At 40.8% G+C, this 17,467-nt stretch overlaps 1 protein-coding gene across 1 annotated transcript in view; it reads left to right on the top strand.

Annotated features, from left to right (window-relative positions):
* The window catches only part of UPF1 (UPF1 RNA helicase and ATPase), a 117,846-nt gene extending 101,927 nt beyond the window's left edge, over nt 1-15,919 (top strand). The window contains exons 21-24 of the mRNA XM_082263597.1: nt 5,923-6,084; nt 10,664-10,884; nt 13,410-13,532; nt 13,818-15,919. Of these exons, the coding sequence (XP_082119723.1) occupies nt 5,923-6,084; nt 10,664-10,884; nt 13,410-13,529 (503 nt within the window). The 3' untranslated portion in view covers nt 13,530-13,532; nt 13,818-15,919. The remainder of the gene's footprint in view (nt 1-5,922; nt 6,085-10,663; nt 10,885-13,409; nt 13,533-13,817) is intronic.
* Nucleotides 15,920-17,467: the final 1,548 nt, after the last annotated feature.

The following is a 17,467-nucleotide window of genomic DNA, read 5'->3' as shown; positions in this document are numbered from 1 at the left end:
TTGCCCGCTGACTCAGAATCCAGAAAAGTCAGGGCAGTACTGGATGAAAGATGCAAGGGTCTGTCAGGAGTCCAGAAACTCATTGACCTTTTATACATTGACACTAATTACACACTCTAATTACAAACAAACCGATCACAGGTGAGGGTGGTTACCTTTTAATAGCCATTCAAACAACTTTGTGTCGACTTGTGTGCATGTTATCAGGCCAAAATCACCATGTAAACTTTTGATCAGGGTAATTTTGGTAGATTTTGTTAGGATTTAAAGAGTAAACTCAGTTGATTGATAATAAATGGCTTCAGCCAAACACTAACCATGAGTGAAAGAAAAGTTTGTTACATTCTTGCAAAAATGGCCAAGAAATCATAAATTCTTCCAGGGTATGTAAACGTATGAGCACAACTGTATTGATTAGCAGAGAGCTGTTTTGTTAACAGCACATTCCTTCCTTCCTCTGTCTATGTGGAGTGGGGGTGTCTGCCTTTCCTCCAATCAGCTGTCATACAGTGTATATCAACACAACACTCCCAGTACTGAACAGTTAGAGAACATTTCTAACACAATGTGCACTTACTAAAGAATATAGCAAGCTGAAGACAGCAGATATGCATGTAAAACTTTTGTAGGGATATTTGTTTCATCCCTGTGTATCATCTGAGACTATTCACTTCACTGGCTATATGTGAGGGTTTACATCCACTTTATCCACTTACCGACCGCCTAACGACTATTTATGTTGGTCGTTTAAAGCTAAATACCGGGGTTATGGCAGCAGATAGCTGCCATAACCCTGGTGTTTTTTTAAACGGCGGGCGGTTGGCTTTCAAATAAGGGTGGTCCCAGCGGCGGATTTTCTGCGGAATCAGCCTTACGGTGCGGCGGAAGAGGTGCCCCCTCCCGCTGCGTCCCGGCCATTTGTTCTGCTTACTGGGCTATTTAAAAACGCCTGCTCTTATGAAGTAAATATGGGGATTCGGTCACACCATATGGCCATACTGTACTTAAGCCCACCACTACGTCAAAGTACCCCATTTTCAGTGGGTCCTACACTATTCATAGAGAAGATAATCCCACTTATCAAAACCATAGGGCAATAACTTCTATCATGGGAGAAGTTTGCAGGCTGCAGATTCCTCTGCTGAAACTGCAATGAAGATGCCTCCTGGAACTACTCACAGGTGGACAATGATAATGAGGTTTTGGTGTGGGGGAGTGGGGTGCTCCGCCCATAAGTCTGGTCAGGACTATACATGAAATAAAAAAGATATTGGGGAGCACACCCTAAACGCACAATTCTCAGGTTGGTGCTGCTAAAAGACCAATATACATATTGAACAATATAGTGCACAAATACACAGAAAAATAGGAAGAAAAAAAAAATTAAAGCGCCCTATCAGCTTGCAAGCAGAAGCGAATGCATATGGAAGTCCCGTCCACATATGTAAACGGTGTTCAAACCCCACATGTGATGTATCCCCATGATTGTTGGAGTAAGAGCAATAATTTGAGCCCTAGACCTCCTCTGTAACTCTAAGCTGGTAACCTGTGTCGCCTATGGGATTAAGTACCAAAGTTTGTCGCCATTCCGCTAGCGTGCGCAATTTTGAAGCATGACATGTTGGGTATCTAATTACTCGGCGTAACATCTTTCACATTATGGAAAAAAAATTGGGCTAACTTTTACTGTGTTCATTTTTAATTCAAAAAAGTTACTTTTTCCCCAAAAAATTGCGTTTGGAAGACCACTGCGCAAATACGGTGTGATAACATATTGCAACAATCTCCATTTTATTCTCTAGGGTCTCTGCTAAAAAAACAATATATATATATATATATATATATATATATATATATATATATATATATATATATATATATATATATATATATATATATATATATATATATATATATATATATATATAGTTTGGGGGTTCGAAGTAGTTTTCTAGCAAAAAAAAAACTGTCAAATATAGGCCCAATCTTAAAGTGGTTAAAGTAGAACTAGTTTTTTTTTTTCTCATTTTGAATAGTGTGAGGAAGAGCTATAACCCGTAATTTTTTTTTTTTTTTACCATCTGTGTCTTTTGGAGATATTTCACTTCTGTCCCATAGCCTAAACAGGAAAAGAGGAAATCCCTCCAAAGTTAAAGGCTCAGGTTGTCACCAGGGCTACCAGAACTAGTGTTCTGTTTGGAGCATTTCCTGTTTATTACTGCCCATTGTCAACCCAAAATGTATTTTCTTTTTACTTTCAATGATAAATGTAAATAAACAGGAGAAATAGAAGGTAAATCTGCCTAACGGACACAGCAATAACAACTGACAGGTGTTCTAATTCCTTTCATTTTATCTAAAACTACAAAAATTTGCCTTTTTAGTTTCACTTTAAAGGAGCAGATACTGTGATAGAATTATACACTATTAATGATTTGGCCACTGCACCATTCATGAGCTACATCTAGAGCGCTCAGAGAAAAAGGTCACACTGCTTGGAATGCTCCCAATTCCTGCAGGTGGTACTATAATGTATCCGTCAAAATCCAAAGATCTAGCTGCATCCTAAATTAAAAAATTATTTTATGGCAAGTACTAAAATCGCACCCATGACTCTTTGGGTTATGCTGCCACCTTCACGTTAACGGAGACTGGCAAAAAAGGGCAGGATTCCCTGCTCATGCATAACTCTTCCAACGCAGCTAAGCCTCAATTTCTATTGACCTTGGGTAATGGATGTGCCTGTGAAGTCTCTGAAAATTCTCTGTGGACATTAGCTCCTGGTTTCAAGGTCTGTTCTGCACACCCCTACGGGGGAAGAGAAAGGCTTGAATGTATAACTAAAAACACTTTTTTTTTTTTTTTTTTTGCTTAAGTTATACAAAGAGTGGAAAGTGATTTAGTGATTCTAAACTCTCTCCCTGTAAAAACAACCCATTCAGTTTAATGTGTAAAGGTGCGCTGATGTATAAATATGCTGCAACCAAAGATCCAAATATACTGGAATAAATAAATTGTGAAAATAAGTCTGGTGCGCTAAATACTAGGTGTCATTCCCAAGTGAAATAACTTGGTGACAAAAATAAATAAGATGACAGTATACAAAAATATCTATCAAATATTCATCAAAGTGAAAAATAAATTCATAAATATGTGCTCCACATAAAATATTGTGCAAATTCCCCTAAGAAAATGTCCAAAACAAATTTCCAGTTCAAAGTCCAAAGCCTTGAGTGCAAAATAAACGTGCAAAAAACTTGTTGCTGGATAAAATTCAAACAGTGCTCCCGTGTTGATGTGACAATTCAATATCCCACCACCTAGCAAGTTGGCTTCTTTCTTACCAGCAGATTTAAAGTAAGGGCGAAAAGGCAGCCACCTCCAGAGAATAATACCCTAGTGATAGGAAAAATATATACACTCTTCCCACACCTCTCAAAAAAGGGTGAATGGGCTTTTTACCAGATGCTGAAAATTCTATAGCATATGATCCATTTTCTTGTTGGTATTTATCATCCCATCACTCCTGATCCCCTCTGGGGTAGATATGATGCAAATCTCCTATGGTCTCACACTCAATCTGGTCCCAAAATACTCTTGCCTCCACCCAATATCAGGGAAAGTAGAGCTTGCCTGAAATGTGCAGAAAACGATCTTCATAGCATCTTGGAAAAGTTTGATTAGGAGCTAAACCACCCAGTATTTGGCTGTGTTACTCTATTAATGTATAGAGATTTTGATCTTGGTCCTAGATGCAGGCAAAAGTGCTGCTTCTGCAGAATTTCCTGACTCTTCGATCCTAGCTGGAGTCCCTGCGGTTGCTGGAAAGTCCTTCCATTCAGTCTTTGAAGGTTTGTTGCCACCTTTTGAAGCAGTTATGAATGTCCAGTTTTACTTGAGGGCTCTTCAACTCCATACCCTGGAAGTAGACAAGTGTCGGAGTCTTTAGATTTGCCAATACATCTGTCTCCCAAGACCAGGTTGACCCTGGAATGGTTGATTTCCACACATACTGAGCCCTGGAAAGTCTTTCCTGTGATGACTTGACGGTCTTGACAATGGATGACAGCTTGTCAGGCACGGGGCGTTATCTGGAAAATATCTCAGTTCATGGAATATGGTTATCAGGATAGCAGAGGTTTCCAATCAACATCCTGCAGCTTTTTAGTGTGAAAGGTCATGCAGGTGGTTTTGTAGTGGGGTTTTTCCCCTATTCAGTTCACTACAAAGCCACTATCTTTTGGTTTTAGGTGTGTTGGCCTTGTTGTTGTCCACCCCTCCTTTTCAGTGATTTGGGATGTCTAAAATAGTCATGAATATGACGTCCTGTTTAATAAATTCAGTTTTTTGATTTACCTGTAAATACCTTTCTTGGATTACGTGACAGGGCACGGGGTTCCCCCCCTCCCCCTTGACTGTTCCTCATTGTGTGATGAATAACTGAGGCTTAGCTAAGCTGGGAAAGGTTGTGACTCTGTGTCGTTGCTTTTCCAGCTACACTGACAGTCCCCCCTGCGTCCAGATCCCTTTCTATTGTAGTCTTGGTTCAAAGCCATGCACAGATAAACTGTATATGTGCACTGCACCTTCCAGCCCCTGTGTCCTGTGTGAATGGGTCTTTTTTATTCATTTTCTCATGAATTAGGATGTACCATGAATCCTTATTGATGAGGGAGCACTGGGCAGAGGGAGCACTGGGCAGGAACCTATGATCAGCGCCTCCCATTTTATATACGCCCACTGTCTACACAGGAACAGTGTCCCTCCATGGAAGTGATGCCACTAGCCTTCAGTAACCACACCCACTTGCTGCTCTCAGGCACTAGATACTGCAAAATAAAGGTAGAAAAACTGGTATTTCTTCCATTTTGAGACCTATAAGGCTGAACTCGGCACACCTTGTTTGCAGGGGAGAATTTTAAGTATTAGGCTTTACTTTAACACATGAACAGGTGTGCCTGCACTCGGCACTCTGTAGACTGTATGTAGAATCACCTACAAGGCTTCCTCTGATTTGCCGAGGTTGAGATTGTGACATCTGTCAATCATATGATTCCCTGTATTTATTCACAGTATACAAAAATTCCCTTGAATGCCTAAGCAGCATTTCGACAAACAGGTCTAGAAGTCCCCGTCCTGCTGCTGGGACACAGTATGTAGCTAATTTTACATACATATTACCCTGTGACTGCAAGTGGGATTCCTGTCTGAATCGCATGCGAATCGGGCAGGAATCGCATGCTATCTGGACAGGAATCGCATACGATCCCCCCCCCCCCCCCCCCCCACACCACACTGCAACTGTGTGTATAAAAAAAGCGCTATCTAGTGGGCAGTTTAATAAAATGTTAGAGCTCACTACCTCTGGCCACATGTAAAATTATCTACATAGGTGTCCCTGTCTGCTGATATTAGCAAATCAGCCGCTGGAGGTGCTCACAGGACTGGAGAGGTTTCGGGACCCCTTGGGTATAGGGCGGAAATTATGTGAGCTTGGGGGCAGACAGCCCTCGAGACTCCAGCCCCGTGAGCACATCCAGCAGCCTGTGCGTGGAAGCATTTGGGCAAGTACCAATAATCCTGCAAATGCTTGGTGTGGAGCTTTTCATGTTGACTATGATTTTTGGGGGGTGGGGAGGAATAGGAGTTGCCTTTTTAGAGCTTGTTCTTTAAGCTAGCAAAGTTCCCACATATTTTTATGACTTATTTGGAATAACCTGAAATGTGTATTTCACCTCTATTCAAATCATAGGTCTCATTCTTATGTTAATTTATGGGGTTTCTTCCTCTGTGGCACTACTACAAAATGGAGATCCAGTGTTGAGAAAAAAATAGAGCTGCAGCATGAGATAGATATAGATAGATCTATCTGACCCTTTTTCGATTTACTTTGTTAACTTTACTTTTTTTTTTCCCTTTAAGCTCGACCCTCAAACATGTACTTTCAAACTCATGATCAGATAGGCATGATCAGCTCGGGGCCCGGCCATGTACCTGCCATGAACATTCCTATACCTTTCAATCTGGTCATGCCTCCAATGCCCCCACCGGGCTACTTTGGTCAAGCCAATGGACCAACTGCAGGTATGTCTTGGTTGTAGAGTGTATGTACTATTGTCTTTATGAAAATGTTTTATCTTCTATTTATGGACACAGAAATTCACAAACAGTCTGGCTTTACTACTGGTTATGCTCTTTTTGAGATACCGGGTAAAACGGAGGGGTGGTGGTGTCTCTCTGTGAGAAGTGATCTCAAAGTGAGTGTGAAAGAGGACCTAGTTGATAGTGTGCTGAGTCTGAAGCAGTATGGGTGGAAAAGTACATGGGTGTGCGTAATACAAAGATTATCATTGGAGTTTGATATCGACCTCCTGGTATTAATGAGCAGGTAGAGACTCGGCTCCTTGCACAGATAGAAAGGGCTGTGTCAGTGATGATGGGGATTTTAACTACCCAGACATTGACTGGAGTAATGGCACTGCTGGAATAGGTAAAGGGCAAACATTTTGGCAAGCATTTATAAGCCTATTACAAGACAACTTTATGGTACATCTTGAGGCCCCCGACTAGAAATGATGCTCTGTTGGACCTGGTAATCTCAAACCATTCAGAGCTTATTAATAATGTTCATATAAAAGAACATCTGGGTAGCAGTGACCATAATATGATTTCATTTAATGTTAGCTGTAAGCAAAAAACGCATACAAGAAATATAAAAACGTCTAACTTTAAGAGAAAATTTTCCAAGGATGAGGGCTGCTCTCCAGGAATTAGTTTGGGAGGGAATATTGGCATTGATGAACACAGAACAAAATGGGAAATTTTCAAAGACTGTATGCAAACTCACTGCAAAGTATATTCCCATGGGCAATAAACTTAAACGGCCAAAATTAAAATCTATGTGGCTCACAGGCCAAAGTTCAAAAAGCTATAAATAATAAGAAAAGCGCTTTTAAAAAGTGTAAAAATGAAGGAACACTAACATTGTTTAATTGTTACCAAGAATTTAACAGAATACGTAAAAAGGAAATCAAGGATGCAAAAATTCAAAATGAACGACAGATTCCAGAAGATAGGACAAACCCCAAAAATGTCTTCAAGTATATGGTATTAATAGTAAAAAGGTTAGGTCTGAGCATGTAGGCCCTTTAGAAAATAATCTGGAGTGGGTGACTGGGGACTAAGTGAAGGCAAATTTATTAAAAAACTTTCTTAAGCTCAGGGTATACAAAGGATCATGGGGGAGCTCATGACCATAATGAGGACGGTATTGATACAGTCCCAAATGATTCACAATGGCTCAAAAGTGATATGGTAGATGAGTTCAGACAGCATGTATTCTTGAAAGACAGAAGTTGTCAAACAAACCTGATTTCTTTTTAAGTAAAACCTTGGACAGAGGAGAGGGGTGGCTGGGGACGTAGTATACTTGGATTTTGCAAAATCATTTGACATAGTTCCCCACACACGGGCTTATGTGCAAGGTAAAGTCTACAGGCTTGGAAAGATCAATTTGTAAATGGATAGAAAATTGGTTAAAAGATAGAATTCAGAGTAAGAATCATTAACCACTACTCTCTCTGAATTCTAAGGTTATCAGTGGTGTACCCCAAGGTTCAGTGTTGGGACTCTTACTTTTTAATATCTTTATAAATTATATCGGGTCTGGGATTAAAAGTACCATTTCAGTCTTTGCAGATGACACCAAGGTTTGCAGTGGAATAACTTCCTTACAGGATGTCTCCAACTTACAAGCAGACCTCAATGCGCTGTTTCATTGGGCAACTATGTGGCAAATAATGTTGATAAATGTTAAGCACTTGGGGGTTAAGAATATGCATGCATCATACATACTAGGGGGAGTAGAACTGGGGGAATCAATAACAGAGAAGGATCTGGGTGTTCTGGTAGATCCTAAGCTTAATAGCATGCAATGCCAAGCTGCAGTTTCCAAAGCAAGCAAACTCCTTTCTTGTATTAACAGAAGCATGGACTCCGGAGAGAGATACTTTTCCCCTGTACAAATCATTAGTAAGACCTTATCTGGAATATGCATTTCAGTTTTGGGCACCAGTTCACAAAAAGGATATCAGAACTGGAGAAAGTGCAGAGAAAGGCAACCAAACTGATAATAGGCATGGAGGAACGCAGCTATGAGAAAAGATTAGAGGAACTGAATTTATTATCTTGAGAAGAGGAGATTAAGGGGGGATATGATCAACATGTATAAATTCATAAGGAGTCCATAAATTCATAAGGAGTCCATATAGTGAACTTGGTGTTATTCAATTTAAGGTCAACACAGGACAAGGGGGCACTCTTTACATCTAGAGGAAAACCAATTTATTCGCCTTCCTCGATCAACTGCTGGTATAGGATTGTATGGTTGGGTTTTCTTTTCTGTTTTTTTTTTTTGTTTTTTATTGGTTGAGCCAGCTGGACTTGTCTTTTTTTTTTCAACCTGACTAACTATGTAACGCTACAGGAGTTTGGGACACTGGTAAACCAAAAAAGTAATCCAGCCCCTCCTCAACCCTGCATTCCTCAATTTCTTGCTAAGTTTGGATGTGTTTTCTTTAGGACTGCTGAAATATTTTGCTAGTCTTTTAACTTTGTGGTATTTTTCTTTAGTGACTTTAATCAAGTTCCTTGCTACACTGCTGGTATTTTTTCTCCTGCAAATCCAGCAATGATTCCTTGCTACACTGCTGCTTGGGTTGGCCTCTATACAGTAGCTACCCAAGTTGGCAGCTCCTCAAAATTAGCTTATTAGTTTGTACCCTACTGGATATTGCATGTGGGGCTAACCTAGAGCATTACCTTTGGGCACTGGAATTTGCGTTTTTGCTTTCCAGACCTCTGTGTACTGTTGTCCACAAAGTGCTTTCTGAGTCCAGAGCTGTCCTTGGTGTAACCTTGTCTTTTAGTGAGACTGGTTGGTTGGGCTGAAGCACTAGAAGCTGCCTCAGTGCTCTGCTGTTTGGGCTCAGTTTTAAAATTCCTACTGTAAGCTAAGGCTGAGGGATTGAGCACTGACACCCATTGGGTGGAGTGCTCCGCATGCTCTTTCCCACCACTCAGCCTGGAGGAAACAGAATCTCACGGCTGCTCCTGTTTTTGAAGCGCCACATGCATCTCTGGTCTGTTTTACTACCCATCTACAGTGACTCAGCCACTTCTGGCTGTCTAAACCCTCATCAGCACATAATGCCTGGGTTTTTTTTTTTTTTTTTTGTTTTTTTAAGCACTTTAGGCCTTGCCTCACTTTGGGCTTCTTTGTATAACCTCCTCTCTTTTGACAGAAGTCAAGGACCTGATTTAAACTGTAGTATATATAATGTATTTACAGTGTATATAATGTATACAACACCACCTCACACAATATGTGCAACATAGACAATTTCCAGTCAGTTGGACTGTGTTTTGGTTGTCCCAAGTGTTGGACTTCCCGTGTTCCTCAGTGGATGATAAAAAAAAAAAGCCAAACTGTACTAAAGTTTTCAAACGTTCATTGAGGAACACAGGTCTCTCCCTCTTGTTTTGCTGTTGCCTCTGGTATGGTTTTTTACAATACTGAGGCATGCTAGGTATAGGAGCCTTACGTTTTCTATTTGCCGATGTCCAACCTCCTGTAGATGGCAGTATGCCATGACTGAATCGTGTCACTCTTTCCACTTGTTCCCTATTCACACTGGTACAGTAAAAATGTGCAATTATTTACCATTAGAGGACATTTCTAAATGCATAAATGCGTATAATTTTTCACCGGTGTTCACACTACATTTACCTGCATTTAGGTGGTCAGTTTTGCTTTGTTTAGAAAAGATGGACTTCTGTGCGTCCAGGGTATGATTAGACACTCTAGACGTAACTTAACAAATGTAAACACAACTAAGGCCCCTTTCACACATGCGGACCATTCAGATCCGCCTATCAGTTTTTCAGGAGGATCTGAACGGGTACTCCATGCATCTCTATGGGGCAGCAGGTGTCAGCGGAGACATGTCCACTGACACCCTGCTGCCAATCCGATCCTGTCCGTCAAATTCGGACGGATGGAAACCCTATTTTCCATCCGTCTGGTGGATGGGATCAGGCGGTCCGTTCTGATCCGATTCCTCCATAGAGGACAGTGGGGACCTGACAGCTCCGTCTCCGCACACAGAGCGGAGATGGAGTTGCCATCCGCCTGCTCAGCGGGGCATCGGCGGATCGATCCCCCGCTCAGAAAAACTGAGTCTGCAGACGGAGCGGACAGTATGAAAGGGGCCTAAAGGAACTTCTAAACACAGGAAAAAAGTGATCTGGAAAGTTAATAAATCTGCAATTTTATAGTTATGTTCATTCATTGTATCCACCTCATTTAAAGTCCCACAGGGCACCCCTTTTTCCTATTGATCTGGAAAGTTGTTTATACTTCAAAATTATTCAGAAAACCAGTGTGCCTGTAGCCTTCTTCTAAATGATTTTTCAGGCAGTACAAAAATCGGTTTTCTTTTTAGTGGAACAACTATAAAACTAACGGGTCGTCATGCGTAATGTATTTAATTTCCAGTAAAATCAAAAGAATGTTTATAGTGTATGGCTGTTTCAGTTTTAAACATTTTCATGGACCTGATGTTTCATACATTTATCTGTAACACTATTTCCCTCCCTCTTCCAGGTCGGGGCATGCTTAAAGGAAAGACAACCCGTGGTGGGCGCCAGAAACAGAGAGGAATAGGACTTCAAGGCATGAGCCAGGGAAACATGCCCAACAGCCAAGCCAGTCAGGATGTTGTATCTCAGCCATTCTCTCAAGGCCCTCTAACACAGGGTTATATATCCATGAGCCAGCCTTCACAAATGAGCCAGCCTGGACTCTCCCAACCAGAATTATCGCAGGTAAATTCTTTCCTCCCTCAGTCCTGTCTGTGAAGATATTAAAATTAAGTTAATTTTTTTTAGAAAATAGTCTATGGGGCCCCAGTATATATTAAACTGCAGCTTTGTCATACCCTTGGTTTTTGGGCCTGCAGTTAGTGGCAGTGCACATCCAATGGTTTTCATGTCTTAATAAAGCAGGATGTGTGAACTGCTAAGTGGGAGTTTTTCAGCCAAGCTTGGGGGACCCAATTCGCCTACAGGTATGACAATAAAATTAATGAGCATTTTACAAAACTGCACACTTTTGTTTTTAAATATCTGCCTGCATAGGCTACTTTCTGGAAAGGGTGAACTTCTATTTCACCACTTGGGCCCCGGAGGATTTTCCTGCTCTAAGACCAGGGCCTATTTTGTGATTCGGCACTGCGTGACTTTAAGGGACAATTGCGCTGTACCCAAATGAAATTGACGTCCTTTTTTTTTTCCCCACAAACAGAGCTTTCTTTTGGTGGTATTTGATCACCTGTGCGATTTTTCATTTTTTGCGCTATAAACAGTGTCAATTTTGAAAAAATAACAATATTTTTCAAAATTTTTTTTTAAAAGAAATTCCCCCCCCAAAAAAATGTAATTTTTTTTTAACATTTTAGGCCAATTTGTTTTCTGCTACATATTTTTGGTAAAAAAAAAAATCGCAATAAGCATATATTGATTGGTTTGCGCAAAAGTTACTAACTAAGGGAAGGATTTGTCATTATTTTTTTTTTTTTTTTTTAACTAGTAATGGCGGCGATCTGCGTTTTTTTTTTTTTTTTTGCGGGACTGCGACATTGCGGCGGACAGATCGGACCCCTGACTGACATTTTTGACACATTTGGGGGTACCAGTGACATTGCTACAGCAATCGGTGCTTAAAATATGCACTGTTACTGTAAAAATGACACTGGCAGGGAAGTGGTTAACTTAGAGATCCAGGGGTTGTGTGTCCCTAGGGACGTGATTCTAAAAGTCAAGGGGCGTGGCTTTTGATGTAACCACAGAGACATACGATCCTACATAGCAGGATTGTGTAGTCTCTGTACTTACATGCTTTGTTTACATTAGCCGCCTGCTTTTCTCCCCCTCCAGCGGGAGATCGCAAGTGACCGGCGGACATCGGAGCCGCCGGTCACTCGCGCGGGGATGGCCATGAACAAGTGGGGGGTGGGAGCGCGCCTCCGGCCGCGCGTGCGCTTGCCCCCTACAGGCTCCTGGACTACGTCGCTTTGCCCAGGAGGGGCTGACTGCCGCAGTAAATGAACTTGCGGCGGTCGGCAAGTGGTTAAAACATTACTGAAAGATATTGCCCTTATCCAACCCACCATGTATTTCAGATACATCACAGCTTGAACATTGTTGTTTTAGGCAGTGTTTTTCTCTTTAGTTCATGTAGGTTTTATTAGTGCGTGTGTGTGTGTGTATATATATAATATGTGTATGTATGTATGTGTGTGTGTGTGCTCAAGAGTATCAAAATATGATCAGTGGCAGTCTCCTTTTTTTTTTGCCAGGTATATTTTACAACACCTATGTTTAGTTCCATTAATGGCTGGAACCTACTCTCCATGTGATTGTCATGGTGTCAGTGGACTTTATTTTGCAGCCACTTCATGCTGCTGAACTACTATGTCAGATGTCAAACCTACTGCTTGAACTGAGAGTACATAGAGATTTAAATAAACAGCATTCACATCTAGTGCAAAGTCCCGTAGATGATTAAAAGTGAGGAAGGTACCTCGGTTGCTAAAATGCATAGTGTTAGATGCATAGCTGCATAAGAGCAAACACATTGGGAACTGCTCCAAACTTGTAATCCATGAAAGAGCCATGCATCACCAATTTGGCAGTTTGCTTGCAGCATAGCAAGCAACTTTCCCATCTCTTACCAGAGTTTGTCCAGCTGATGGCTTTCTATCCACATCCTGATCTTTACTGCAACTCGGGTTAATTGGGGCAAATTTGTCAAACTGTCTCTGGACACTATAGCAGCCCTCTAAAGTACCTCAGTAGCCCTAAAACATGGGCCATTCTGTTATGCATTATCTGACCCAAACTCATTTGCAGCTCTAATCAGCTACCATACTTCCCTGTGGGCTGCCTAATGTGGTGGATGGTCTCAGTGGCCAAAAGGAAAACTTAAAAGCTCTGGTCAGACTTGGAATTAGAGTCCACTGGGTAATGGGGCTCCAAAGAGTATAAAAACACTTTTAGAACACATTTCTGTAGATGTAGATATTATTGGCAATTTTCTGATCTTTCCTCATTAATCTCTTTACAACAGCCTAACGTAGGGTGGTTGCTGCACATATGCATCACTGGGTGACCATTGTTTTTTCCCGGGACCTTGCTTCCAGCACAAAGACTGAGTTGTAGACAGCTCTTGGTCTTGATTAAAGAACGGTGATGATTGTCATGAATGCTGCTCTCTTTGATCCTGTTTAGTTTTTAGAAGTGCTGCTGTGAGAAGTTAAAGTAACATGCATGTTTTTCTGTTCCTGCTTTAGGATAGCTACCTTGGTGATGAATTTAAGTCACAAATTGATGTTGCGTTATCGCAGGATTCTACTTACCAGGGTGAACGTGCATATCAACATGGAGGTGTGACTGGGCTGTCACAGTACTAATGTGTAAGTATTTGAAAAAGTTTGCGAAGGAGGGTCCAGAAACTTTGTGGATCGCCGCACATTGATTGCAGTGATCTCACCCAGCAGTGGGAGCGGGTAACTGGTTTTGACAGGTATCTGCTCAAAAGAGAAGTGGAGCGTTCTCTTTTGGGTGGAGCTCCACTTTAAGTAGATCAGAAACAGTTTTATTTTGAGTCCATGCAAAAAGTATAACCAATTTGTTTTTTTTTTTTTTTGTTTTTTTTAATGAGGTTTTTTTTTTTTCCCCCCCCCTCTAACACTATACAGGTTGAAGAAGAGCTAAGCCTGTGTGGAACTTAGTTCATCCACATTTTATTCTGAGTAATAAAAAAATAAAACGGATACCTGTTTTCCACTGCTAAAACTGAAGCACCACTGTGAGAGCAACAGGAGAGAGAGGAACGAGAGAGGGATTAAATACAAAAATATCGAGAGAGCGAAAGCAAGCGAGACCACTGCAAGCACACTGAGGCGAGGAGAACGACAGGAGAAGTGGCTGAACATCAGAGGAGCCACATACACTCAACGAAATAGGTAGTTAATGGGAGGAACCATTGCCATCAAGATGCCGCTACTCACATTGGAACAGCAATCAAGACCTCTCTAGCCCACCATAACTTGGTCACGGGCTGGAGAAAACAGCTTTTACTTTTTCCAGCTCATTCATGTGTTCCTTGAGAACCATCTTATCAAAGCTGGCAGAAAACAGTTCCTTATCTCAGAGTTGTTTTTTTTTTTTTAAACATGCTCATGCAAGTCTGTTTTAAGTGTAAACAGCATTTCTTCTAGATTGTTCAGAACATACTGCAGTATTACCAGCTAACCAGGTCAACTTTGAGATGTAGGTTTGATTTTCAAACTGGCTTTGACTGGGAAACTGATGGACTCCACCATTCCCCTCTACGTGAAGGTTCTAGATCTCTTAGATGGTTTTAACAAAACTTCTAGAGAAAATAAGTGCTGGATATTTATTTTTTTTAACTGCTGGTTGCGGTGGACCTGAGTACTGCAAGACATTGTGGTTAATGTGGCTAGTTAGAAATGTTGCCACAAACAAGGACTTTCAGATTTAAGATGCAGTAAATGACTTGATGACTAGCCTCTCTTTCCTAAAGCAGTGTAGTAGAGCAAAGGAGTATACAAACTCCCATAAGGAGAGGGGTTTTTTCAGTGTTTTCTGTATGCTTTGATTGGCTACTGTCTGGACTCTACTCCACACAATAAAATAAATCATTGTTTAGGCAAATTGTATGCTTTGAAAAAGGGACGGGTTTCCTCTGCCCTTCGGCACCCACCTGTCAAGGAAAGACAAGCTAGCCTGCTACAACTTCCCCTCCCAGAAATGGATCTAGTAGTGGAAACTGGGGATTATATAGGTTTGAAAGTCAAGTTCTTTGCTATAGATTTTGAAACTGGTTGAAAAGCAAACAGGAATGCGGGCAGTGTGGAAGGTGGTCTACAGTCACTGTATGACTGGAAGCATATCTGGTGCTTTTAGTGAGATGGAGCGTGAATGGACTTGGCCTTAGGTCAGCACAGGGCAGACTCGCCCTCTGTCCATTCAGCTTCAGTGCACACAACTTAAGATGTTTTAAGAGAGCAAAACAATCCAAATTTGTTTGGCACTGTAGAAATCCATATATAGAATTTTTAGTTTAAGGATTTATAAAATCAAGTTGGCTACATTTATTTGACCTTGCTTTCACTGGCACTAAAAGCCAGTGAAAAAAAAAAAAACTTAAATGCAGCTATTTTGCAAACCCACTATTACGATTTTTCCTCCTAGCAAACCCGGTTTACTATTTTTGCCCTAAACATTTTAGGCATTTGTCTTAAACCTTATAGGTTCTACTGAATGAATTTGGTTCAGTTTGGCTGATTTACAATATAAACCTTTTCAGTTTGTATACTGTTAGGTAATATTTCATTGGTGTGCCAATTCTGAACAGTTATCACTGATCAAATCAGACTGTTGTCGCTGCATTCTGTGCACGCTAAACATGACTCTGGCCACCTTCCTTCCAGCAAGATATGGACTTTTATTTTCTAAATGTTGCCGAAGGGCTCTTTTTAATTTTATTTTTTCCCTTACCTTGCACTGCATTCTAAGTAGTTTAAATAGGTGTGTATCTAGAAAAATTTCCTGCATAGAAGTCCGGTATATTGGTGAATGTTTAACATGATCTCACTTTCACTGACTTAACAGCATCAGCTAGCTAGATTTCTGTTTTCCTGTAGCAGTTATTCAGGATTTTAAGTACCCAGGAATGCTTGTGCTAGCACAGTGTCTTTTCTTTTGTTTTTGTTTTCCTCTCCCTTTGATTTGTTTTAAACATGTTTGTCATTAATGAAATGATCAATAAACAGTCCTTGCACCCATGTCTGTGAATTTGTTTAATAGCTAGACACAGTTTTTGAAGAATTGTCAATTTAATCAAATATTTATCCCAAGTTAAGTTGCCGTTAAAGTGGATCATAAACCCCCTTCCCCAACTTAAAAAAAAAAAAAAGTATATGTGTGTGTGTATATATAATTCTCTTTTACAGTCCTTGGGTATTCGTTTTCACTTTTCCATCCCATCTATTGAGGAACGCAGGATTTCAAGTCTGCCTAACTTTACTTACAGGGGTTGGGAACACTAACAAAAATGAATAGTAATCAGCGCAAAACCAAAATATTAACCACAAAAAATATAGAATAACCACAAAAACTCAGGCTGCAAGCATTCAGTGTTAACACATTACGCCAGTGAATAAACCAAAAATCAATAATGCTGCGCCAAAGAATAATTATTAAATAAAAAAAATATCACTTAAAGTGGTAAATCAATAATGTGAATAGTGCAAACACTAGTGCATAGAGACAAATCAAAGTACTAGATATTAAATAACACTGTGAAATAAATAATAATAAAACAAACTCTAAGGGACCTCCAATATAGTCCTTAACTGGTAAGGACAAAATAGTCCCAATCAATTATATAATACTGTGTCCCACTCAATATTCCAGTGCTGTGAATATTTCAGTGCTTTATTCAGTGCTTCACACTACTCTAATCAAATAAGGTGCTTTCAGTGACTGATGCTCATTAAGCAGCTCACCTCAATAATAGACTCATATAGAGTCATACAAGCAACAGCAGTAAATAGATAGGCAGCATCTTTCTCCTCTTCAAAGCTCCAACCTCCCGTGAACCAGCCTCCAGATCCCGGTATCACACAGGTAAAAGAAAGGGAGAAGGATCTAATGCTCCGTTTTTAAAAGTTTATTGAAAGAAAAAGCATATAAGGCACTTCAAGTGCAGGTACAATGCAGGCTGAAAAGTGTATACAGGCAAGACCTTCCTAGGTCTGACGTCTTACGAGTAAGCTCCTCCCCCGTACGCGTTGCCTCATGTGACTTCATCAGCAGGGGTGGAGCCAGAATCGGACATCTAGACTAAATACTGAAAGGTAAGGAAGTGACCGCCCTGCTGCTGGCGGAACTGCTCCATGTATGGCGACATGCCAGTACATGACTTTAGCACAATGTATCGCAGCCTGGAACCACTGCTACCAGACAGCAAAGCCGACATATACAATGCGAACAAATTAGGGATTTGATCACCCATTCACATCAATGCAACTCAGCATTGTGCGATTTTTGCAAATGGCTCCTGTACTACTTTGGTGTGATTCCAGCACACTGGAATCCCAAAGAATATAAAGGCATTTCAAAGTAATATCCAAGTTGCAGTACATAAGTGCTCTGAAAGTCAGATCAAAATCAGATTGCAGCAATGTGACCCTAATTAAAAATTTGGCTTGCCTGCAAATTCTATAACCCTAGGTATAGCCTGAGAATTCATAGACCCCGGGTGATAGGCTGGTACCCCCAGGTGATTGGACACTGTCAAACGTCTGGGTACCTCCCCTAT

Source organism: Pelophylax lessonae (assembly GCF_965119305.1).
Source record: "Pelophylax lessonae genome assembly, chromosome: 1".
Classification (NCBI taxonomy): Eukaryota; Metazoa; Chordata; class Amphibia; order Anura; family Ranidae; genus Pelophylax; species Pelophylax lessonae.
This window is presented reverse-complemented; position numbering and strand designations above follow the sequence as displayed.